Source organism: Macrobrachium nipponense, chromosome 2, assembly GCF_015104395.2.
Source record: "Macrobrachium nipponense isolate FS-2020 chromosome 2, ASM1510439v2, whole genome shotgun sequence".
Classification (NCBI taxonomy): Eukaryota; Metazoa; Arthropoda; class Malacostraca; order Decapoda; family Palaemonidae; genus Macrobrachium; species Macrobrachium nipponense.
Genome location: NC_087201.1, coordinates 102,618,982 through 102,646,082, shown reverse-complemented (window position 1 = coordinate 102,646,082; position 27,101 = coordinate 102,618,982). Strand labels below are relative to the sequence as shown.

Sequence of the window (27,101 nt, the reverse complement as noted above, 5' to 3'; positions counted from 1 at the left end):
CTAGCTATTGAATAAATTTGTATTTTTCTCAGTCAAAACATATGCCCCTCAATGCTAACTCTTTCCTTCTGTTTTAACGACTTTCTGGTCATTGCAAATTCGGCCCCATAATTTCTTATGGTGCGAAAACAGACAGAGGCCCATGGACCGAAAACGATTGCGTCACACTACGGCGATAATCCAGCAGTAAAACATCTTCATATATCCAAAAAGTAAATAATAAAGATATATATGCGCATTACGATTATAACAATTACATGTATAGCTGATAACAATCTGCATGAATAACTGGTAAACTGTTCTGCAATGACAGTTGAGTATAGCAATTATTTACAATAGGTACGAAAGTCAAGATGTCGTGACGTCATAATACAGAACTTGAAAGAACGTTCTAATTCAGAAAAATAATTACTTAAATTTGAGTCAGAGTCGAGTTACTTTTTCAATAACGAATATTTTCAAATTAATCATCATAAATATGTAAAATATTGATGTTTTACTACTTATTTAAAAATTAGCCAAGAGCACGCTTCTCGTCATCTTCTACCCAAACAGCTGTTTACGCCTGGCTTGTTGTTGGTGAGAAATCGTGTTTCGATTGTTGTGATAAAAGTGCTCCAGCGTCTGTGGGTACAAGTGGTGTGCGGATTTATCACAGGAAATGGAAAGTTTGACACAAGCGACTCCGTAAACATCGAGATGGCGTCAATCTTCGAAACATTTTTAGTTGTAAGTAAAAATTTCTAAAGCGTTTTGGTGAGATTTCCACTGCCGTGGGCGCCATTCAGTACCCTCTGTTTAAATCTTAAAATTTGGACTTAATTTCTAACTTTGGAGAAAATACTTACTTCGAAAGGAGAGTAGAGGTCTTTAGCTCCGTTTCTCACCAACAACAAGTCGCGACTGATGCCCATCTCGGGTGTCAGGACGCGTTATAATGTACTTTTTCGGAGGGTGGCTTGCATTGATTGTAGGTGGCCTGCTTGGCCTGCTGTGATGTTCTACCCTATCGAGTGAAAAGGTGATTTTTCTGCGAGCAAACATGTCGCCGATCAGTCGTTTACCCTGAGTAACATTTCTTGCCGAGCTCTGGGCTAACCTAGGTTAGCCCAAACTTCGCCCACAATGACTTACGGTGTCTACCCTAGGAATTTGAAAAAACGGTACGCTATGGGTCTAATGTTTTTTGGAGGTAACCTATCTTTGGCCAGACATTAGCCTAGTTTACAATATATAGTTTACCATGTTTTCTCGTATCCACTGGCAGCCCATCGATATTTATGATCTTGTTCGTCTTCGTCTTGCAACATGATGCTTGTTTGACCAAGAGCCGTATAGTCTTTGTTTACTTTTCCGGATAGTAGTAGTAATTGAAACTCATCTTTGAAACGGCTCAAGAAAGACAGTCCAGTTACCCGATGGGGCTTATTCTTGCTTCTCTTTAAAGTTGGTACATTTTATATTTTCTTTATTGAAAAGGCAAAGAAAACAAACTTAGAAATTTATCAGATGCCAATGTGTAACTTTTGGGATGGAAAAATCTATAAATGCCAGTTTCCTGAGTACAAGATACATATCTTAAATTGTGGTTAATATTAAATCAGTTTTGAAAGGTGGTGAACCTGATTATAACGTTCTTAAGTTCCTGCATACCCGTTTTGATAGATATATATATATATATATATATATATATATATATATATATATATATATACATACACACACACACACACACACACACACACACACACAGATATAATATATATATATATATATATATATATATATATATATATATATATATATATATTATATATATATATATACACACACACACATATATATAATATATATATACATACATACATATATATATATATATATATATATATATATATATATATATATATATATGTATATATCATTCAGAGGCGTCATTTGGTCTCTACGCGTTGGGAGGGGGGAGGCGACATTCTGAAAATGATACAGTTAATAGCATTGGCGAGGAAATTAACATGATTTAGTGTATTCTAATCCCACATGAATATGAGTATTGAATGATATTTAGGGAAAAGGGTGACTGATTTATCAATATTAGTCAGTCAACAAGTTTATAAGCCCACAATTTACAGATTGGCTAAAATACGGTGCAAGACTTCTTTGACATCCTCAACATATAGTTCCACTTAACTCTGTAGAGTATTTAATATCACAAACTTGTATAGTATATATTAATAATAAGGAATAAGCTAAACTTATTATTTTATGGTACAGCATATTATAAGATTGATAAGACTCCACTGAAAGTCTAAAATAATAGTGTCATGTAACAATGAAAGCCTTTTACTCCAGTGTGACTTTTAATATCTAAGGTTAGGGATGGCAGCAAAAGAGGTGTAATTACATAAATGAATGACAAGAAGGAGAGTGTATAAGTTATTTCTTTATTACTATTTGTTTGTGTTGAGTATATATTTTATAATATCATTAATAGTCTCATTTCCAGCATCTGTTATATGAACCTTGGAAGAAAAAAGTGGGGGAAATCATTTATATGTTGTCCCCCATAGTGAGAAAGTTGGGGGGGGGGGGGCGTATATAGCCTCCCGCAGACGACGCCCTTCCTATCATTAGGTATAAATGTTGGAATATGTTATTTAAAAAAAAATAATTTGGTTACCTCGATACTGGATGAAGTTGCGATGGTATTTATGACTTGCGTGCACCCGTTTAAACTGAAAGTCGCCTGGGACAAGATGCCTTTAGTATTGGCGATCATTGACCAAAAACCAAGCTTGATTGCGCTGTCTACAGTACTTAGGCTATCGAGTTTCCCATGTACGTACAATTCTGGAGGATACTATATGAGCAGATAGTGTCCGTTTTCTACAATCTTGAAAAATCAATGCAACAAGTACTTGCAGACTGGAAAGCGCGCCAATCCCACTATTGTCTCAGAAGGACCAACGGTAGCCTGGGATAAACTTGCCAGTTTCAAGCTGACATCATGGTTTTGCAGACATGATAATCAAAGTAAACTCACGATACAGGTATAACATCGTTACCGTAGACAAGTATTTTAACCAGACAACTGAGTTGGCACTCTGAACTTCAAATTGCCAAAAGGGTTTAATCTATGTAAATATACTAGGTCTTATTTCATAAATCAAAACTCCTTAAGAAATTAACAAATGGATGACCTTCAACAGTTGAAGATTCTAACAAAATTCTTTCTGTGATGCTTTTTTCTTTATTAGAAATCAAAAGTCGCTTCGACTACGTTCAATGGTGGGTCTTCTGCATTATATGCAATACGGGATTAGGTCATGTTTGTTACTGGTTATTTATCCAAGAATGTGGTCAAACGAGTGTGACCCATTTGATAACAATACAATATAAGTTCAGTCTGCGCTAGTTTTTTTTAATTGCTATTATAGGAATGATCACTCCACGTAGCTTGCCATTTCTTAATTTCTTAAAGCCGGAGAGTTTTAGATACAATAAAAAATCACTGAAAGAATAACTAGCCAGTATTCGATAGAGTTATGGTAGTTGCAGGTTGTCTTCTTTATAAAAAGCATCTTCATTTCCTTTGATACAAGGAAATGATCCTAAAAAGGAAGAACGTTTCTTTACAATCATTGTCTCAAAAATTACACGGTTCTCTCTGGCGATGGTGGAGGATGATTGTTTACGAAAATGACTCCTGAATCGAAAAGCTTTTGAGTTTATGAGTAACATTACTGAATCTGTTGCCCTTCGTATAGCTACTAAGCCACCGAGGAAGTGCGAGTCAAAACTTGCAACTCTCAACTTCTTGCCTACGGACTTCTTTGGGGAGGACTTCTTCAGCGTAGATTCTGAGACCTACGATGTGAACAGGATCTACTAAGCTTCTTAGGGCGGAGCCTGGTGCTGAGCCGTATATCCGGCTTCTATAATCTGAAATAGATAGAACAGTCGCCGCACACAATAGTATTATGATAGGTATTTTTATCATGTTTTAAATATGAAAAGTATGTCTTCTAGTTCGAGTAGTTAAGATATCTAAGAACTTGTCATTCTATTTCTCATTTCAGTTTAAGTATCACAATTCTTTTTAATCTGAAATTAGAGCCTTACTGACGAGGGACAGATATTTACTTCCCAGATGGCAGTGTTAAAGATACAAGGACTATGTTTAATTCTACTTCATACCCGGTTTGTAATGTTGACAAAGGGCATGATGTCTGAATTCACATCGAAATTTTATCCACTCTTTCAATAATTTCTGGTGGATGTATAATTATTGCAACATCCAGAGTACTGTATTTACCCGCAAATTTATGAGTGGTATCACCCATGCAAATATATTCATTATATACCTATAAATCGTTATGTATCTTTAAATCATTCATAGAAGGGCTACTATGTAACATGTCCCATGCACACACATATAGTGTTAAAGTTAAGTATATCTTAGTTTTACCAGCATATATATATATATATATTAATATATATATATATATATATATATTTGCTTTTATATATGAATATACATATGTTTGTATGTATATATATATATATATATATATATATATATATATATATATATATGTATATATATATATATATATATATATATATATATATATATATATATATATATATATATGCACATGAGATGCAGAAATACTTGATCATGAAAGCAGTGCAGGCGAATATTTACAGTATTTAATTTATAAATTAGAGTATGTTAAATTTTGTACAAAAGTTTTTTTTTACAGTTGGTTTCCTCCACACATCTTAATCAATATCACTTATGTCTGTCACCCCTAGATGTCACATGCTATAAATTCCAGACACTGGTCCATTAAGGAGTCCCTGTGTGGCCTTAGATGAAACAAGAGAGAGAGAGAGAGAGAGAGAGAGAAGAGAGAGAGAGAGAGAGAGAGAGAGAGAGAGAGAGAGAGCAATCGCTTCAGACAGTAGAGACGGGGCAGTGATACTTAGGCTTAGTGCCAGACAGCAGTAGCCTTTACGGGGGTTTGGCACCACATGGCACATAAGCAAAGAAACCTACATACAGACGTACACGCCTTCGCTCTCTCAGGCTTCCCCTCCAGTAGTAAAACAACTCTCGTGTTGTATGTAGTACTGTGTCCCGAGTGGTCCCGGCGTTTGTTTCCCCGCTTTTTTTTCTCATCTTTTGCTGTGCATTTCAGTCTCACAGGTGAAGGATACAAGCCATGCATATTTTCAGTTTGAAGACAGAAACAATTTATGCACGAAGCGAATTAGCATTTAGCATATGGAAACATTCAGATAGTATTTGCTTTGCTAGCTGTTTTGCCAAAGTTCAGTGAAGCGATAAGACCGTATCTTATTGTATTTTGTACAGTTTATGTCTTTTCCACGTAACCTTAGTTGCTGAATATTGAAACAAAAAGAATGTGTATGTATCATTGGTGTCAGAGTTTACGTCTTTATATTTTCGTCCTTTCGGCGTTAGCTGTGTTTGAAATGAGAAGAATTTAGCCGTGAAATAGTGATAAAGCAAGCAAACGTTCCTGTACAGAAAAAATAAAAACATGGGCGTTACAGTTACGTCTACTGTTGGAGACAAGAAAGCAGTTCAAGGAAAGAGAAAGATACAATTCAGGCTGTTGGTGTCTAGAGTGCCTCCTCAGCTACCCCCTATTTTGTTTTGTTCTTTTTTTCGTTTTTTGTTAACTTCTTCAAAGCTCTTTTTGCTTCATACTTTCTTGGCAGATCTACTTGTGAACCAAGACTTTTATCCTTTTTTTAAACTTATCCCTTATTTCCTTTTTAAGTTATCTGAGGGATGTGTTATCTCGAAGTATGCAATTGACATTAGTTGAGAAACCCGCTCCTGCTCATCATGATCGCAAGCGTACAAACGATCACTTACTAGATATTTTATATATATATATATATATATATATATATATATATATATATATATAATATATATATAGAGTGTGTGTGTGTGTCTGCGTGTGTTTTTAACCTTAAATTGTTTCCCTTGACAAATTAAGGATGGCTCAAAAGTAAAGACAAGGACACGTGCATGCTTCAACTGCTGAATAGCAGATGAGCTACAGGTGTCAAAAGTAGTTTCCACAAAATTTGCCATCTCATACACCTGCACAGAATTCTAATCACCAGTGTTTCGAACTCCGCAGGCAGACAGTGCACTCTCTATACCTTCCTAGATGTTGACACCCTCCTTTTTCATAACTTTTTCACTCCATATATCTATCCACTATTTTTACCCTCTTATGATACTCCATCCTTTGCATATGACCTAACCATCACACAACACTCCAATTATTCCATATAGCCAAACCATGGCTTCCAAAAACACTTACACGCATTTTGGTACCTTCTTTGCTTATTCTCTTCAGAAAAGTGTTCATAAATTCCTATATTGTATAAATACGCTACTTTTAGTCTTCCAACTTTCTCCATGTGCAAATACTTTTATTTCTTCACGAGTTTCCCCAGTTTTTCTGCAAAAGACAGCTATTTTTCACTTCATTCATAGGGAATTTTCATATTCTGAAACTTTAATCACTTTTATGTATCCATTATCTCGCCTTTAGCATATTTCATGTATAAATGTACTAAATAGCCATGGAGATAACCATTTTGCCTCAGACCCATTTCTACGCCAGAGCAGTCACTCTCCAACCTACAAGTTTTACACACACACACACTCACACTAGACTTCTGTCACAACTAACTTAAGCGGACTCAACAATTGTCTTTTATGACATAAATATTGCTCCCCTGTCAATCATTCAAGTTCATGTATGCTACATAGAGCTTTTTCCATTATCTTTCAGACCTTTCAAATCAACGTCTCACAACTTTAAGAAGAGACTTTGAATAAGAGAAGAATAACTATTTATTATATCATAGAAGGCGTATGGCAAGTTTTATTAAGAAAATAAGACAGATGACAGAGGCACCAATGGGAGGAAAGATCAGTGATCTTTCAAACGTCCCTAGAGCATCCCCTCATATTACGAGTCATAAACCCTCCTTCGATCCACACCTATCAGCAGCTACCTCAGGCACAATCACTCTTTGTTCTTCTATTCTGACATTGGTCTTTTACCTTTGTGCCGTCCAGTGTCAAGGCAGTAAACATCGAAGTTAAAAAGGGAAAAAATGAAAAGTAAATCAAGGACAAAATAAAAAATGCCACCTTTCAGTTTTATACTCCAGAGGAACTTTCCCAAAAGCGATTTTCCTTAGGGTACAAAGTCACATGTAAAAGGAGGTCCATTTGAAGAATGTCGACAAAGATATAACTACGTAAAAATTAAATAAAAAGCACTTTCAACGGATCTGCCGTAGGTTGGGACTAAATTCCTCACATATGTGCTTAAAAAATCACAGTTGATGCACGTGACTTCATTAAATAAGCGAATACCACAGGAAAATGATAGTCAGAAATCCAAGAGCTTTCGTCTTTACTAAGACATCGTCAAGGAACGACAATGTCTTAGTAAAGACGAAAGCGCTTGGATTTCTGACTATCATTTTCCTGTGCTATTCGCTTACATATATATATATATATATATATATATATTATATATATATATATATATATATATATATATACATATATATATATATATATATCATACTATATATATATATATACATACATATATATATATATATATATATATATATGTGTGTGTGTGTGTGTGTGTGTACGCATATATACTACATGTATATGTGAGTGTGTGCGTGTACACGACTTGGAGATATTATTGCTTGTGTTTTGATATGCATCTGAGGTCCAAGTACAGAGGCAAAGTCGCAAAATGTCAGTTTATCTTTATTGTATGAATGACTCAAGGCAGCCGCGTTGTCTGAAAATCTCATAATTCCCAGCTACACGTCAGAACGCTCAGGGATCACCTCAGCACAAACGTCTCATTCTTGGGGCCCGAAATCATCTAAGTGACCAATCCTCCTGGCTGAAGAAGATTGCTTCACTCTCTGCATCGTTGTTTACCTACCTCCCCTCGTGTATACAACTGAAATGTAACTCCTATCCGCGTAGGAAACTCTCTCTCTCTCTCTCTCTCTCTCTCTCTCTCTCTCTCTCTCTCTCTCTCTCTGTAATACACGGTGTCCTTAGTTCCACTTCACCTTTTTCGACAGACTAACACTTAATCTTATTTCTACATCTGACAAGAGCGTTTTTAAATGCGGTTTGATCGGCTGTTGTAAGTTCGTTTGTTAACAGGATGAAGCAGAATATCATGGGTAGATATGACAACAATTTCTTGGAAGGTAAACATACGACCGGCAAGAACTCATTCTAATCTGGGGTAGACAGGAATATAACTTTTGACGTCTTATGGAGTCAAAGGTCAAACAGGAATTTCAACTAGACTTCAAATGTAAAAAAGCATACTAGACTAGTGAAGCCGATGCCCAGGGTCAAGGTCATACCTACAAATCAAAGGTCAAGCATGAATTTAGTCTTGGCAATAATCCACGAACTATACAAAACGCTTTTCAGATTTGGCAAGCACACTCAATTAATCAATAATCAAAATGATGTCAGGGTGAGGTACAAATTTATGTTAAGGTTACAACGAGCAGTTAGAAACGAAATATGAATTGAGCTCTGGCCTTCACTTTGGAAGTGTGAGACATTTCATGCACTTCACTGATGAATATTTATGCATTGATAAACAACGTAGCTAGGAAACGTATGTTGTCGGATAACAAATTTGAATGCTTTGGTATCGTGGAGACCGTCACGCTCAGATGGTGTATGAGTAAGTAATTCTTTATGGCATCTCTGAGTCATCAAGTGGGATACGATAAGCGGAATGAAACTTCATATATCCGCCTTTTCCCTTTAGAGAGAGAGAGAGAGAGAGGAGAGAGAGAGAGAGAGAGAGAGAGAGAGAGAGAGTAGGGGGAAGAGGGCGGGGCGGGGCTGGGGGAGCGGGGTGGGGTGGGGGGGGGGGACAAGGGATTTTGGGATGTGGTTGTTTATCCTATTACCTTATTTTTTGGTGATCGAAGGACTTCACAAACGGGCACACACACACACACACACACACACACACACACACACATATATATATATCTATATATATATATATATATATGATATATATATATAATATATATATTTTTATAATATATATATATATATACGGCATATATTATATATATATATATATATATATATAATATAATATATATATATATAGATATATATATATATATATATATATATTATATATATATATATATATATATATATATAAACTGATTTCAGGTTTAATATTCTGACGTTATGGACTGATTTTGTGCTGATAATAAAAGAGTATGATTTCAAGATGGTGAAGATCTAAATTTATCCTGACTATATTGAATCACGGCAACTGAATGACGAAAGTCTGTGTTATTTTCCGAAAAATAATTATTATATTCCAACATTTAATGATTGACTTAACAAGACCCTGTCACATTTTTCCATTGGAACTCGTGGATATTTCTCCAAGAAAATATCTATATATCTATAGTTCTCATGAGTAAAACTGAACAACATATTCTTTGAAATGTCAAGACCCTGAAAACTTCTTAAGGCGTGTTATCATTATCCATGTCACAGATAACGTCTGAGAAAAAACTGGTATGAACGTTAACTATATGTTCCACTTAGAAGAGAAGGACTGTTCGTTGTTTCGAACTCTTTGGTCAACAAGCGAAGGTACGAGGAGGGTAGAAGTGCCTTAATTGTATTGCCGCTCCTCCAGGGAGAGTTTACACGAGTTCAAGTCTCGCGTGACCATCCACGGTAAACAATCCGTTCCATTGTGCAAGGGCCTGCATCATATTGCATCACGTGCACGGCACATAAGAATATTGTTTGCTACATTGTCAGCGATTGTAATTCCACTTGTAGCGTTGCAGAGATATTTTTCACAACATTAAATTCTATTTAATCACTGGTTTTTGGAGTCAACAAAGGCTCCTAGAAGACTGCCATACTTTTGCGTTGCGGCATCTCTCTTTCTATATAAGAGCTGTGTAACATGGCTGTTTTTATTCTCTTGGAGTTAATGATAATGTCCAGGTCCAAACATGTCAGAAGCCACGTTATTAGCCAAGATATAGATTACTACAGCTGTTATAGTACATAGCAAAATGGTCACTATAACAATTTTTTGCAGTTCTTGCCATCATTTTTTTATCATACCAAGACAACAATATGTCTTCTAATGTGAGAATCCTTAAGGGGAAAATATAAAGATTAAAATAAAAATAAAACCTAGAACATTGGAGAGATAATATATTGATGATTGGTATGAGAGAGAGAGAGAGAGAGAGAGAGAGAGAGAGAGAGAGAGAGAGAGAGAGAGAGAGAGCCTCATTTTACTCACACAATATCATACAAATAACCAGCCTTTCCTGCGAAATGATTATGAGAAAAAGAGAGGGTGGTAGGGGGTCGAAACGACAGGAAAATAAAGAGAAACACTTAACACGCAGAACGTTGTCATAGAGAAGCCACAGCCTGCTGCTTTGAAAGAGACGGAAAGTCAGTCCCAGAGCCGAATCAAGAGAATAAAAACGGATCGATGTCTCCCTTCGAGGCCGTGACGTCATCCTGTATCCGGCAGATAGATAAAAGTCAAGAGGCGGGAGGACTTCCTCTCTGAGAACTCAAATTATGAAAAATGGATTTTTATGTTGTCATTGTTGTCCCTATGATTTAGTTTGTTTTTTGTTTACCTGTTTCCTAGTTTGAATCTTAAACGTCTCTGGCAATTCCCCCGACCATTGGTTGTTCCAGAGAAGAAAAACAGAAAGTGATCTGTGGATAACACCTATACTGTACTCACGCACGCACACACACACACACACACACACACACAATTTCACAGAGTTAACTGCTTCATATCCCTACAGAAGACTCTCGGATACCCATTCTTTTTCGATACCTCTTCCACCCCATCTATCTGACTTTGTAGGTCTTCTTCTCCTTTCTTCCAGCACTTCAGAATGATCCAGTCCCTTCACCAGTTCATCCTCGATTCTCTCCTCATGGATGAACCACCTCTATAATTGCACCATTTCCACGTATCTCCACATTTTCACCCTTCAGTTCATTCTGCGACGTGTATGCTGGGCAAATCCTTCACTTAACTGCTCCAAACTTTTGTCTTTTATTTGCATTCATTAAGAAAGAAAGAAAGAAAAAACTGCACTCGCATCATGGAAAGTAAGTTAATTCAGCAATCCCTTCCTACATCCCAACATTTGCTTTCATCAACACTCAAAATCTCTTCTTGATCTTTTGCACACAACCTGCTGCCTTCCGTGTTCCCGTGATTTTGTGATTCACTCATTTCTGATCCTACTATAGTCCGTTATGTTTATTACCAAATAAGTAGACGAATCAACAATTAACCTACCCTCCGTATAAAAAAAGATATATACAGTACATATGTTGGATGCGTGTGTTAGATATACAGTACATTATATATATATATATATATATATATATATATATATATATATATATATATATATATATATATATACAAAATACATACATATATACATATATTTATATATGTATATATATTATATATATATATATATATATATATATATATATACATATATATCTGCTATTTAAATGAAAGGCAGAGGGTCCAGCATTTATTGCTATGTTCTCAAGTCAGGGCAAAACTATTAAGAACAATTGACCTTAAAATGCTCTGACCCTCAGCTGTTTGGGTAGATTCGATGAGCATGAAGTAGAAAAAGAACCTGTTACCTGTCTGAGTGCGAATTGGACGACCAGTTTAAGTATAGAGAGGATAAGACCTCTGGAGGCTTGAGGTTGAACGACTGACTGCCTTCACTCGGAGTTTGCCCAAATGAGTGGCTTCATGAAAAGAACTGAGCGGTTTTAGTCTCTCAAGTAACTCTCATCCGAACTGCACCTCAAGATGCATGCGCTTGAGCGGTTCAATAGAATACAGAACTTAGGCCAAAGGCCAAGCACTAGGACCTCCAGGTCATTCAGCGCTGAAACGGAAATTGACAATGAAGAGGTTTGAAAGGCGTAACTGGAGGAAAACATCGCTTTTGCTTTATGAATCCATTGTTAGGAGAGGGTGGGAAGTAAGATGGAGGAGAAAGCTTAAGTCATTTTTTTTGGGGGGAGGGTGGGAGATGGATGGTTGGTTAAACAAAATTAAGACTTATTGCAATTGATGCCACGAGTTTGACTGCATGGCACAGCCTCTTCCTTGGACTCAAGATGCTCACCAGTGTCTGCTTGGAAGCCAAATTCAAAAGTCAGCCATTTTGATCTGTCCGCTTTGCCATCCACCTGTAAATCCCAAGAGTCAAAGTCTTTCTCTTCATTAGAGCTTGTTCTTCCTCACTTCTTAATCGTCTCTTTGTCTTCGCAAGAAAAATATATAAGTTGACTAATCCCTTTGGAATTTATTTTTCACAAATTCATATATATATATATATATATATATATATATATATATATATATATATATATATATATATATATATGTGTGTGTGTGTGTGTGGTGTGTGTGTGTGCGTGCGTGCAAAGAAAGAGAGAGAGAGAGAGAGAGAGAGAGAGAGAGAGAGATGTACATAAGATTATAGTCTTTTACAAGGTAATGAACATGTTTAAAAAAACTATTTACATATACGTAAAATATATGTGACAGACCATGCCGAGAACGCAATCAGTAGTAACCATTTAAACCGTAAGTAGAGAAATCTTGGTTTTGCAGATTTTGTTTGACGTTCTATACTTTTGATTCCTTGTGAATGCGAAAATTGATTACTTCTTCTAGCTTAAAAAGAGTGTCACTTATGTTCAAGTTTAGATTATTTCAAGATACGTTAAAAGCACAACCTTCGACGAACACTTTTTGCATGTCAAGAAAACGCTCAAAAACTGTTGGCTGGATGCTAGACAGTTGGGTGATTAAAATCTCTTACACTATGAAAAATGTCACTTGCGTCCACAACACATACTGCACTTTAATTATGTTGGGCTCTTTCTTGCACGGTGCATTTCTTCCAGATGGCCAAGTCAAAGGAATATTACAAGACGAACAGTTTCTTTTGTACTCCTCTTTCTTTGCGTTCAGGTTATTACAAGACGAGTCTCGATAGACAAATTATCAAAAGCAAAGTTTATTCTTAGGTATTTGAGCCTATCTGTAACTGTTAAAAATTTGAGATAGAATAGCAGAAGCAAAACAACTACAAGGTGAGAGGTGCTCTATTTGTCACCGCCAAAAAATGTCCTCCTTGCTATCTGAAGGTATTAGCTTGGAAAATTATAAATACATGTATCCACTTGTACGTAGCTACCTGTACTTGTGCGTGTAGGATAGAATATGAACAGTTGCATTATGTATGCATTATGCATACATGAATGCATAATTCTACATATACAAATGGTGCGTAGAACTAACGTAACTGCTTTCTTATTTTACACTTACCAGAGAGAAAGCGCCCGTTTGTGCATATCATTACTAGGACCCAAACTTGGCCTTAACAATCTAGACATGTGCATCTATACTATAGTTACGCAGAATTCTAACTAGTTAAACAATTTGTCCATACATCATTGTTTCAGGAGAATCAGCCGGAAATCCTCGAAAAAACTTAGAAGAAGAAGAAGAAGAAGAAGACGAAGGAAAGCTGCCCGTTCTTCTCTCTATCGCGGACCCGATCTTTGATAATCTTTCAGATGTGACCACAGGCTATCTTTCGGAGGTCTGAGGCGAAGGAAGTGACGTGACCAAAAATATTTCTACTTTATAAGTTCTCCCGAGATTGACAGACACTATGGGATCGATTGGCAATTTTGCTGATGAATTTTGGGTAAGAACGTGATTTGTTTTCTAAGAACAGATCTCTTGGAATTAGCATGAGAAACCATCCGGTAGTTGCAAACAAACCATAACACGTGCTCGTGCCAACATACACATACACCAAAACATACACACACACACACACACACACACACACACACACACACACACACACATATATATATATATATATATATATATATATATATATATATATATATATATCACCAAAATTTGGAGCGTGATGAATATATAAATACAGGCAAAAGCCACAAAGAAAAGTGAAACGGAGTACTGCGAGCCATTTCGACTCAATGTCCTTCAAGTTAAGTTAAGTATACCTTAGTTTAACCAGACCACTGAATTGATTAGCAGCTCTCCTAGGGTTGGCCCGAAGGATCAGATATCTTTACGTAGCTAGAAACCAATTGGTTATCTAGCAACGGGACCTACAGCTTATTGTGGGATCCGAACCACATTATATCGAAAAACGAATTTCTGTCACCAGAAATAAATTCCTCTGATTCCGCGTTGGCCCAGCCGAGAATCGAACTTCGGACCACCGGATTGGTAGCCAAGCTCAATGTCCTTTACTTAGCAGACTGACATATATATGAAAATAAGTTTACAAAGAAATGTCGTATAAGTGGCAGATGGGGATTATACAGGATAATATGTACCTAGAATGCAACACACCAGGAGAATTAGCAACCTTCCCAAAACAGGGGTACAATTTAAGAGGTTTACAAAAAGTTAAATCCAACTGCTCAGAAGCAGGGACAACACAATTAAGAGATTATACAGGGCGGTAACTGACCACACACAAATTTCATTTTGGTAAACAAAATAACATTTTTTGCAAGGTAAACTTATTGACAAAAGATATATTAAACATTTACATAGAAAAAAAGTATCTATAAGGCAATTAATTCCTAATTAAGTCTGTGATTATATCTTTAACATCATTCTTAAACAATGTACAAGCCAGAGGTAATATTAAAATTGCAATTAAACAGCATTAGGATTCTGTCAAAACTGGGCAAACATACAATGCAATATTCATTTATTCGAGTGAAAATGACCACAGAATAAGCTGGAACGGCAGTTCAGTAATTGCAAGATCAAAAGATGTCTTGTCACGAGATCTTTTAGAATCCGCTATTGTACAACTTACTTCCATTTGTAGTTTTAATATTAGCTCTGGCTTATTTTAGCTAGACCCTTGTATAAGTAACATGTTTAAGAATGACCATAAAGATAAAATCACAGACTTAGTTTCAAATTAGTTACCTTATAGATATTTTCTTTTTATATGTATGTTTAGTATATTTTCTGTGAATAAGTTTACCTTGAGCAAAAGGTTTTATTGTTTACCAAATGAAATTTGTGTGTGGTCAGTTACCGCCCTGTATAATCTCTCAATTGTCTTGTCCCTGCATCTGAGCAGTTGGACTTTACATTTTGTAAACCTCTTAAATTGCACCGCTGTTTTCGGAAGGTTGCCAATTCTCCTGGTGTGTTGCATTCTAGGTACATATTTTCCTTTATAATCCCCATCTGTCATTTATACGACCATTTTTTGCAAACATCTTCATATACGTATATGTCAGTCTGGTAAGCAAAGGACACTGAGTCGAAAGGCATCGCAGTACTCTTTTGTTTCACTTTCCTTCGTGACTTTTGCCTTTATATACATACATACATGTGTGTACACACACACACACACACACATATATATATATATTATATATATATATATATATATATATATATATGTTGTTGTTTTGTTGTTGGATAGTTGACTCACAAGATCCAACGTTGCTTGGGTGATTTACTCTTGCTGGAAACTGGCTCATTTCTGGTAGCCCGGGCCCAGCATGTCTAATACTCCAAAAGTACTGAAGATGAAAAATAAATTCTTTCGGCAGATAAAACCTTACATCTTTAAATTTCATCCCATATAATATTTACTTGTAAAATGTCATAAATTCACATTTAAATTAAATGATATTAACCCTTTGATGGTTTAACTTGAAGCTTCGTGAGTTATCGCCTTTAAGGCGCCCTACTGGCCAATATCACCGAGAGAGAGAAGAGAAATGAATTCAAGATATATGTATTGCTTTTTATTGACTGTAATTATATACTTTTAATTTTGTAATATATGATAATTCCAAGAGAAAGTATTATTATCATTATTATTATCAACTCCATTACAGAACAATGAAATCGGTGACTTCGCGGGATGGGACATCGTGCACCAACGCATCAAAGATGGAGGCAAAGTTACTCAGAATTACATCGAACTCCTCAAACAAGTGTGAGTTTTCTTAGAGTCTTGAATTCAGTGTGGAGGATACTCTCCGCATCCGGTAAACTTTACATAAGGGAGAGATATGATAAGAAAAACGGAGAGATATGATAAGAAAAACATGAAAGGAAACGGATATTCTAAAGATTCAGAAGTTCTGACGCCGTGAATTAAAATGAAAAGTTAACAAACATTAGCTAATTAATAAAACGTGATGTAATTTTGCCATGTTCAGCATGTTTTGCAGAGCTTAAAGCAGCATATTTTCATCGAACCTCATTAGAAATATATTTGGGTCCGGATTTTTAATGAAGTTGGGGTAATAGGCACCCATTGGTCCTCCTTACCCAATCAACGATTTTGCGCAATATTTTTGGTTTAAGAGCTACGCCTACCTGTTAGAGAGGAGCGAATGAAGTCATCTCGGTGATTTTACGAAACAACAAAATATAAAGAGATGGATAAGAACTAAATATCTGGTTTCAGTAACATCGCTGTCATAGTCAGAGGGAGACGTAGTAATAGTGCTAGCCATTGATATAGAGGATTAGCGTTGGTTTGTAAGTCTGTTTCTCAATTATTTATTCTTTATCTCTTTTACAGAACAGCAGCGATGGAGACATTCGGCAGATCTCTAATGAAAACTGCGAAGAGCAGTTCTTTGCCAGAAATGGAGCATGGGTAAGGCGTATTGTATCAATGCTATTTACTGCCTTCTGAACTGAGTTCACTTAATTTTTTCTTCACTGCAAACTTCCAGATATAAGCAGGTCTACCCACTTACCTCTTACTCTCTCACATAAAAAAAAATAGCTGCAGTCTTCTATGAACGATTGCACATCTACCTTTTATGTTGACGTCATGAAATTTTGAATAATGAATATATGATTTTACTCCGTTTTCGAAGCTCTTTTGCTGTTATGGTGCCATGTTTTATTGTTTTATAATCACGCTACAGTACTTTTATATCGTTGATATAGTGAGCAAGGGAGCAAAATGATCGATAAAACACATTACGTCAAATCAGGAAGAGTAAAGAATAAATATTGGCAGTTTCATGGAGAAAATAATAGCATTAATGACTACTTTGTAAAAGTTATCTTCTACAACTTTCGATATGAGGCCGATATTTTTTTCAAGTTCCATATTGAAACAACGGTGAGGAAAATGTGAGTCAACTCGTCAAAAGTAACTTTTTAGTTCATGCACTACCTGAGCAGTACCATTGCCAATTCATTCTCTGATAAACGCCAAAGCTGATTAATTTATGTTACATTGACAAAAATACCGTGAATCAAAAGCATAACCACTGATATAAAACGATTCAATAATAAATGAATAAATAAATAAATAAATAAAGTCGGGGAAAAAAATATGCAAACTGAAAACTACAACCCTCATTTTCAAGTGTACTTTTTAACATTATTCCGAGATGTTACTGAATACACATTTGAAAAGCACAGGCGCAGCCGGATGATGGCAGCACGAACCCATACCCTATAACGGCCCAAAAGTGTGGTGTGACATGGAGTAAGAAGCCTTGAATGGACCTCTGGATTTGTCAACCAACAGAGACATCGATCCCTCTTAGGACTGAAGTGATAAATAGGAGAGAACTTCATCCAGATGATATCGAATGCTAATTACTTTTTTCAGTGCTGACAGAAGCCTGTGTTGTTTTAATGAAATGAGTGCAACAAAGGAGAAAAATAATTAAATGAAATAGATAAATAATTTAGCATAATTTCTATACTTTCGAAAAGAATCGGACTGCGTTATTAGCCCTGCGTGCGATATTAGCTGAGTATACGTATACTATACAATTATAGACGCGTGGAAGTTACGAGTGATACATCCGCTCTTTATCAAGTTTTCCTTGTTAATCAACTGCAGCGGTTACTATTTCACCCTACGCCTACAGTGTGTTGTAAGGTGAATAAAGAAGGTACCGTGCCTAAAAGTTTACTGGCATTTTTAGTACCTTGTTGTCATATTTTGCAACAAATAACCAATTCAAGTTTATCAAAAGCTTCTACAGCAACCGTTCAGCGACAAATAGGTGAACATATGTAGATTGATGGCGCCAAAATACAGCGTTATTGCTAAACGATCGGTTGATTTCTATATCGTGGGTTGAACTCTCGGCACCTAAACTACGCGATGGGCTGTCCTAAAAAACCACAAAGATGTTAGGAACACCAATTTCCCTGGTCATTACCATGCTTATAGGCAACTTTTTCCTTGGTATGATGATTCGATAACTTTTATCATACAGAACTGATTTTATATATTTTACATTAAAGGTTAGATGATATAGCATCTTACCAAGTAAGTTGTTTGAGGGCATAAGTCTATCGTCTATCTTAGTCTTTCAGGCTTCATTCTCTTATTACTAATCTGTGAGACATATCGTTTAATAATAACATAAATTCAACCAATATTTGGTCCACCTATGCAAAAAAAATCACTTTGAATCGGATAATATAAGTTGTTTTCTACTGTTTGTTGACGTCGTCCTCATTTTCATAGTAACACTTGACACAACCAGTAGCCTACCCTACTAGAGAGGGACTAACTAAGCACTTTTACTTTATACTTTATAGCCTGCTATACAAGATGAATGATGATACTGTCACTCCACTTACGTGTTACAGTAAAGTACAGAAAATATTTCATGTTAACCGAGAAAGCATAGTTCTGCTAACAAGATTTTCTTCTGACTAGCTCCCAATAAAAGTTAAATAAATTTCAGTATGTTTTACTTTCTTATGAGAAGTTATTCTATTTTCTTCTGAAGAACTCGACCTTTTTTTTGTAATTATGAGCTGCACAACGTCCCCATTATGAAGATAATGAATGAAAAGGCAGGACATATGCTTATTCAATTTCCGTAGTTCCCGATGTTTTTGTTATGGTCACAACAGAGCCGTATATAGAGAGTTTGGCCATGCTCGGAACCACTCAGGCGACGTCACTGACCGATGGGCGCCATCTTGGTTCTGTCTGACAGTGTCACACCAGAGACGTCACGGAGGGACACTTTAAAACCTTTGGTTTTGGATATCTTGCAGCTAGCGCATGACATTGGATTGCACTTTAGTGCCATCACATCAGACATGGGGAGTGCAACTCGGACTCTTCTAAAAAGTTTTGGCATTATTTGTGCCAGGAACTTTAAAGTTGTTAATAAGATAGTTCATTCTATTTAGCGAAGAACAATTTCTTTACTTCATGCACGATGTACCACGTATTATAAAGAGCTTGTGGTCATGTCTAGTGAAAGGTAATATCATTCATTTGAGTGATGACATGGTAAAACAATTTGATTTGCCATCGAAGGAGGTGACAGCTGAACATGCCAAAAGTTTGATATCTTTTCAGGAGGGCAAAGATCTAAAGCTTGCGCCAAAACCCACTGAAGCTCATATACATCCATCTAATTTCGAGAAAATGAAAGTATCAGGTGCTACGCTCTGGGTTGCAAAGCTCTACTGCGCCGCCCTGGTGGCAGCACATAGTACTATGTAGGTCATCTCCAGTTATTTTTGACGCTTTGTGATGAAAATAGAACAATTAGCATGTCTTCAGGCAAATTAAATAACAGATGACCTGGTACTGTATAACAAATACAGAAATCAAGAAATATTAAAAATTATGACATAATTATGTTCAGTAATATAACCTTAACACGAATGGTACTAGACATACACATAATTGTCATTTACTACTGATTCAAAGTTACATGGAGCATGCATTGCTAAGACATAACTTTTTCCTACTTGTGGCCTTTTCCCCCGTGAGTGATTCTCAAGGTGAAGGCCATTGAGACGCAGATATAATGCAGCAGGTTCGAATGTTCGTAGCTAACCTTGTTGCTAAATTACTAAATTTAGATAATTTGAAGCGCCACACAGCACGTTTTCTGCCATCATTCAGCAGTTACCCAAAACATTTATGTCAAGTAAATAACGCTGTTGACAAAACTGAAGTAGCGCATTGTTTGTGAAAGCAGATTGTTTCTTAAGACTTCAGTTTTGCCATACGTTGCCTGAAGGAACAAATTTCGCCTTTCAGATGCTGAAAGAGGCCAGGGGACGTGCTCGTTGCAGCACCTTCACATAACCCGCCTAAGAAACTCAACAGATTTTTTTTCTTTCTTTCTTTTTAGGAAACTGAAGAGCGCTCTGCAGACAGCAAGGGTTAGCGTGGAGGCCTGGGGCTTGGATACCCTTGATGCTGCGGCCGCGTTATCTGGACAGATCAACTCGCTTTCTCAGCATCTTACTCAAGCTAAGGGAATGCGCAAGAGGGAAGATGAGGATCTCAGGTACGGCCAATCTCAAAAGTACTAATGAATAAATAAAATGGTAAAGAATTATTATTATTATTATTTCTTTTTTTACTATATACGATTCGTAGTCAGATCAGAACAAAGGCTACAATTTCGAACAGTTTAGAAGTTACAGATAGTAAAACTGTGTAGCATAGTCATTTCACTATAAATACTGCTACATACATAGTAGACTCTCAACTTAATTTTTCCCATCTAACAAATTATAAGCTTAACTTCTGCCATATTTTCTTCAGTTGAACGTTAAATGCTCAGAAAAAACGTCTAAGAAAACTATCCAAATCAAGGTATTGGCACCACACGAACTCATTTTTTTTTTAAATCTTTTTTTGTCCTGAATCATGACGTCAAATTCTGCCCTGTATCAGCCAACTTTGTCGCAAGACGAAGGAGGAGTGTTCGTCCTCTCGGTACCAGTCGCTCATAAAGCCTTCTTTGTTTACGCGTGTAGGGGAGGGAGAAGAAAGAACGTCCTTCTTACTGTCAGCATAGTTGACAGAAATTGTAACTATTATCAACGCTGTAAATAATGGTTTCAAAATCAAGCAAGGACTATGTGGCCCGGTAGCCTGTTTAGCTTTTGTAAAATTTGTGAAAAACTAACAATTAATCCCAAAACCAAATGCAGGAGTTAATATAAAAAAACAAAGTACAGTACTGAGCCATTTTATAAATCAACCACACATACAACTGTTTAATGAAAAGGACAACGTCCGTTTAAGTCAGCAAACGTTTCAAAGTGTGACATTATGAATATTTGTGGTGTCTTTTTTCCAGTGAGATAAAAATGTATGAGGATAGAAATGGCCATTAGGGGATTGCCCCCAAACATTGTTTAGTTTAAGGTTTTATTTGGTTTTGCTATTTGTACTACATAAAGTCCTTTTAGTGCAAGTATTTTCTTAAACAAATTGGTGTGCAGATAGTTTTCCGATTGTAAATAGGTGAACGTCTGTGAGAATAATGATATTTTTAGAGGAACACACACGCTCGCACACACACACACATATATAAATAAATAAATATATATATATATATATATATATATATATATATATGTGTGTGTGTGTGTGTGTGTGTGTGTGTATGTGAGTGTGTGTGTGTGTGTGTGTGCGCATGTGTTTGTCTGCTTATGTGTTTGTGCATAAATACATGTTTTTCTTGCAGGAACCAACAGCAGCAGCTGAGTGACGCCATGCGTAAAGTTAAACAAGCTCAGAGGACAGCGCAGGTGAGACAAAGAAAAGAGAGAGAGAGAGAGAGAGAGAGAGAGAGAGAGAGAGAGAGAGAGAGAGAGAGAGAGAGAGAGAGAGAGAGAGAGAATCTATATATAATCCTAATAAGTCCGTTGTGTAAAGTCCTAGTTATTTTGATGATGAATTGAACTGAACATTTTTTTTAACCTTCATTTGAAAAAAGATTCAATTTAATCGAGAGGAAAAAAAATAAGCCTTTAAGTGTACGATGAATTGAAATTTGTGAATAGTGAAATACGCTGACATTTCCAAGTTTTTATTCTAAATGGCATAGTCGTTTTTAGTAATTGACAAGGAACAAATTTCTATTTCAGAATATGATATATTACTTCCACCTCCAAAATGTTGCACCATAGAAAGGTTTTAGAAACCTATTTTTCGTATTTTCCCATGAAATTTCCGTTTGTCTGGTTTTGATTTCTCAATGAGAATAATTGTCCTACTGTCTTTTCCTCTTACCTGCCAATGCCTCAGACCAAACTGAAGGAGAAGATGGAATGTGAGAGTCACAGATTCGTGTTGGAATCGAAGTACGATCCGAAACAAAAAGACGTTGAGAAGGTAAGCAGAATGAGTTGGGTATCTGGTTAAAAGAAAATGTATGTATCATCAAGAGTAGGAAATAAGAGTATTGTATATCCATATTCACAAACATATCTTTAATTGGATTTGATATCCATTACTGATGCAGTCCCTTTGACGTTTGGATGACTGGCCTCATTAGGGAGATTTGTTTAATTAACGACTTTATCCTAGCACATACTCGGATGATCTGCGTAAATCTCATAGAGCAAATATATCTTCTCGATATCGTTGTGTCTTCTTTTCTCTTTCGCCGATTGATTCCAATCCATTCTTAATATTCAGTCCATTTCTAGATAATAACTATGCTTAACTTTGGGTTCCGCATGTTTCATTTAGTACCTACCATTTAGTTATACTGTTAATTAAAAGAAAAAAAAAAAAAAAAAAAAAAAAAAAAACTCTTTAGGCGGTATTCCAAAAGCACGTTTGCCGGCAGAGCCTATACTCTGTTTTTTTCCATCTGTCCACCCGTATGTGGTGTTTGCGTATGGTAACACTACGTCCCGGGCTTTACATAGTTACGCTATGTGTAAGTTTTAGATAAGTAAAAGGATATCTGGGAGTACATTTGCAACTGAAAAGTGTTTTAATAAAATACTGTATGCGAATTACACCGTTAATATTCGAAATAGGATATTATTATAATTACTGAATGTAAGCTGAATGTAACTATCTAAAGCCCGGGACGCAGTGTTACCATACGCAAACACCACAGGCTGGTGGACAGATGGAAAAAAACCGAGTATAGCACCCTACATGTAGCCAATATTTTGTTTTTCCGTCTTATTGCAAAATTATTCATGCGTGTTCGTTAAGGTTCAGAATCAAGCGAACGCTAACATGAACCCCTTTAGTTCTGCCACCGATGTTGGCTACTGAGTAACAGAATTTGGCGGTAAGATATCGAAAGGTTTCGGGAAACGTGCCTTTACGACACCGCTTTTAAAGAAAATGTTCGTTCTGGCCCTCAGGCAACTCAAGCGGAAAAACGTGCGGAAGACGCTGTCTTGGACGCCGAATTCCACCATAGGGAAGTCGTCGTGAAACACAACGTGGCACTGGAAGAATGGAAAATGGTCACCAGATCTTCACTGAACGCTATGCAGGTGAACAATTACCAACAAAAACAGAAATCTATGGGTGCATTAACTGTGAAATGCTTTTCACGCTTGTAAAAGAATAAGATAGATGTACACTACACATACTTACTGTAATTTCAGGATATTGAAGAGGCTAGGGTTAAGATACTCCGAGATTCGATGTGGTCAGTGGCTAACGTGTGCTCATTATTGGCTGTTCATTGTGACCAGGTAAGGGCAACGTCCAGTATCGAAGCTCACTTTTTTGGAATGGGTGTCTTATCTAGTAACGTCCATCTGCTACTATATCCTATTCATGTTTAATAAAAAAGAAAATAATAACTAAATTATGTATTCCCAAATATACAATTATAGATTGAAAAAGAAACCCACTAAATCACTGTGTATAACGTGTTTACTTATAAGTATTTACATTTGATTTTACTCAACACTCAAGTGAGTACTTTCAGGCCCTATCTGTGGCCCATTTACTAGAGATGTGTAGGTTGTCAGCCTGGGTCAAGTTATGGTATCCTTGAGAGTTGCTTAGCCCCTCTTGTCGCTCTGATATCCTGAACTGATGGTCAATGGGATTAACCCTTGTGGTAAGTGAGTGATCACCAAAAGTCTGTTGGGCAGAAAACCTAATCACCAGGTCAGAAGGTCAATCTTAGCTTCTTTTAATATCAAAGCTCGGCTATAGTTAAATTCCTACTCTTTAAGAATAGTTATCAATATCATTTCTTCTTAACGAATCACGCTGAGCATCATCAACACGTAAGTATCAGTTCTGAAGGGTCGCTAAACAAATTAAACTTTTTTCCCTAAGGGACACTGCAGAGTAATAAGTCCCTAAATGAAAATCGAGAAAACAGTCATATTTCAGCCTTTTTCTACTGACGTACCTTATACAAGTGTCCAACCTTAAACAAATCTCTACCGTAATAATTGAAGGACTTTCAATCGGAACAAAAATAGCATTAAGAATTTCTTATTTGTTTTCTTCAGCATCAAGAAAATGTTCGGACGGCGTTGCTCAGCGTTGACGTTGGTCAAGAACTCAACTCGTGGGTGGCTTTGAATAGTACAAAACAGAGACCACCCTCTCCCTTAGTCTACCAGCCTGTCCAGAGGCCGAGTCATCTTTCCACGCCTATTTCGACGCCCGCTAACTCCGCCCGTTCAACAGTCACAGGTGAATCATTGCACAGCTGTATCAAAGTTGATAACTATACTCTGTTTTTTTTTTTTTTTTTTCATCTGATCACCCGCATGTGGTGTTTGCGTATGGTAACACTGCGTCCCGGTCTTTAGATAGGTTCGCTATGTGTAAGTTTTAGGTAAATAAAAGGATATCTGGGTATATATTTGCAACTGAAAAGTGTTTTAATAATGTACTGTATGCGAATTATGCCGTTAATATTCGAAATAGGATATTGTTATTATTGTTGAATGTAAGCAGAATGTAACAATCTAAATCCCGGGACGCAGTGTTACCATACGCAAACACCACAGGCGGGTGGACAGATGAAAAAAAAAAAAAAAAACGAGTATAGTGTCGTTTTCAAAGCAAAAGTTTTAATCATTCCCGTCTTCTGAACTGAATACATGGTATGGCCGCATTTCAAACAAAATGTTCACCTCGTTTCCATATGCCTCGGCTCAGTGTTTAATCTTTCGTCTCTTCTTCCATCGCAGAATTCGACGGAAGCAGCACCAGCAGAAGTAGAAGTGGAACCGCCACTCCGGAACCTCTCCACGACGCAACGGTGCTGTACCACTTCGGAGCCAGGGTGAGAGTGTGTCCCGTGTCTGGCTAAATAATTCATAAATTTCTCGTTGTGTTATTTTGTGCGCTGTTTGATTAAAAAACTCAGTTGATTTGGATAAATACGATTAAATTCAATAAAAGTAAGAATCATCCATTTACAATTCACAACTGTATGGCGGTAAAGCGTCGAGTATTCTGAAAGTAATTCTGTCATATCGAAGTAAATTCTGTAATATAATCACTATATTGTCCTTATATCATAAGGCCACAGGTATTGCGATAAAATTCAGCATTTCTCAAATTAGGTTTACCTGTCTATCGACCTGTAGTTAGACTTCCTTGTTATTACCTATTTACTTAGTAGTAGTGTCTTGCATTTTCGTGTAACGCTTTTTCTCATTTTCATTTATAAATGACCTCATTTAACATTTTAAGATTTTTATTTGATCTTTGATTTTTTTTTATTAACTTCGGTGATGTAAAAGTAGAGAAAGGCTGTGGCTTCCTCAGCCACCACTCACATCCTTTCAGCTTAGAGTTACCGTCCTGTTTTTGTTGTAGAGTATAATTTCCATGTGTATTTTAATGAATGGGGATATTTTCATCACATGTCTTTCCATATCTGCGAAGTAATTAACATTTTGTTCTTTCTCTTTTGCCCTTCTTCGACCTATCTTATTGTTGATTGCATGGTTCAATCTCAACTTCCAATTTCAATTCATTTGATCTGCCTGGGATACTATTCCCTTCTTTAACTGTATCTTGTGTTGCTAACAAACTCCCCACCATAGGTGTCACAAATTTCAGACAGTTAAGATCACAACAGCGCCAAGAACAAATTATGAAATGATGGCACTTTCAGCTGTCTTATTCTCAGTGTCAGCTATAATAAAGATCACCAACACCGCTCTTTCTAAACTATTTATGTTACAAGTGTTTCCTGCCTGATCTCACCCCCAAGTAAACTGCCCCGTGTTAATCATGTTGCCGTGCTTACTGATTGTTTCCACTGCATCCGTTTTGGTGTTCAAGATTTCCTTCCTTGCCCGATGGTATCTTATCCATCCCTGTCCTCCCTTTTTTTTTTTTAACGCAGCTGCCGCCCCGTCTGTCCCCTCGAAAATCCCAATCCCTCCTGTCACCCCTGCACCCTCTCGTGATGTTTCAGAGCGACAGCGAAGTGTCACTGAAAGCGGGCGACACCGTCTCCGTCTTGGACGATTCGAACGAGGAGTGGGTCTACGTTCGAGACAGAAAGGGCGCCACCGGTTTCGTACCCGCTACTTACATTAGGGCACTACCTCAATAGGATACGGTCCCTACGCTCGAAGTTCCTTGCCCTGAGTAGCATTCTGTGACCCCAAACTCCAAGATATTTGTTGATCTGACTTGGCAGTCTGTGCCCTCAAGAATCTGCTTTTGTTTTCAAAGTAGCTGTCCACAGTTTTGAAACTGAAAGAATGAAACATATCCCTTGTCACTACTACGTAATTCCAGATATATTTGCTCACTTCAGACGCCCTGGCGTATTTGTTTTGATTACATGAATAAATGTTGTTGTCTAAAATGGTCGTTTTCTATGACCTCATTGTTCTGCAGTTTGACACAAACTCCCACCTACACCCACACAGGTACACGCATGCACATGCACACATACACACACACACACACACACACACATATATATATATATAAGATATATATATATATATATATATATATATATATATATATATATATATAATTCAATACGTGAAACCTTATAAAATGTAATTTACTTTAGTTCAATGTACCTCTTTATTGAAGTATATAACTTATTTCCGGGCTCTCTC

At 36.6% G+C, this 27,101-nt stretch overlaps 2 protein-coding genes across 7 annotated transcripts in view; one reads left to right on the top strand and one right to left on the bottom strand.

Moving 5' to 3' along the window:
• LOC135220862 (general transcription factor IIH subunit 2-like) overlaps positions 1–1,387 on the bottom strand; it is a 73,229-nt gene extending 71,842 nt beyond the window's left edge. Inside the window, exon 1 of the mRNA XM_064258436.1 lies at positions 1,243–1,387. Coding sequence (XP_064114506.1) covers positions 1,243–1,310 — 68 coding nt within the window. The 5' untranslated portion in view covers positions 1,311–1,387. The remainder of the gene's footprint in view (positions 1–1,242) is intronic.
• Positions 1,388–5,012: 3,625 nt separating this feature from the next.
• LOC135220860 (proline-serine-threonine phosphatase-interacting protein 2-like) lies at positions 5,013–26,836 on the top strand. Of its 6 annotated transcripts, none has more exons than XM_064258435.1 (12): positions 5,013–5,212; positions 13,679–13,926; positions 16,136–16,236; positions 16,831–16,908; positions 20,396–20,554; positions 21,746–21,809; positions 22,309–22,395; positions 23,391–23,525; positions 23,640–23,729; positions 24,507–24,693; positions 25,197–25,291; positions 26,061–26,431. In XM_064258435.1, the coding sequence occupies exons 2-12, from the start codon at positions 13,891–13,893 to the stop codon at positions 26,082–26,084; spliced, it is 1,056 nt and encodes a 351-aa protein (XP_064114505.1). In that variant the 5' UTR covers positions 5,013–5,212; positions 13,679–13,890; the 3' UTR covers positions 26,085–26,431. The 6 variants fall into 6 exon arrangements, with proteins under 6 accessions (XP_064114505.1, XP_064114500.1, XP_064114502.1 ...); XM_064258430.1 differs by lacking the exon at positions 26,061–26,431 and adding an exon at positions 26,438–26,836 and having other exon boundaries at positions 5,014–5,212; XM_064258432.1 differs by lacking the exon at positions 26,061–26,431 and adding an exon at positions 26,438–26,836 and having other exon boundaries at positions 5,026–5,126.
• Positions 26,837–27,101: the final 265 nt, after the last annotated feature.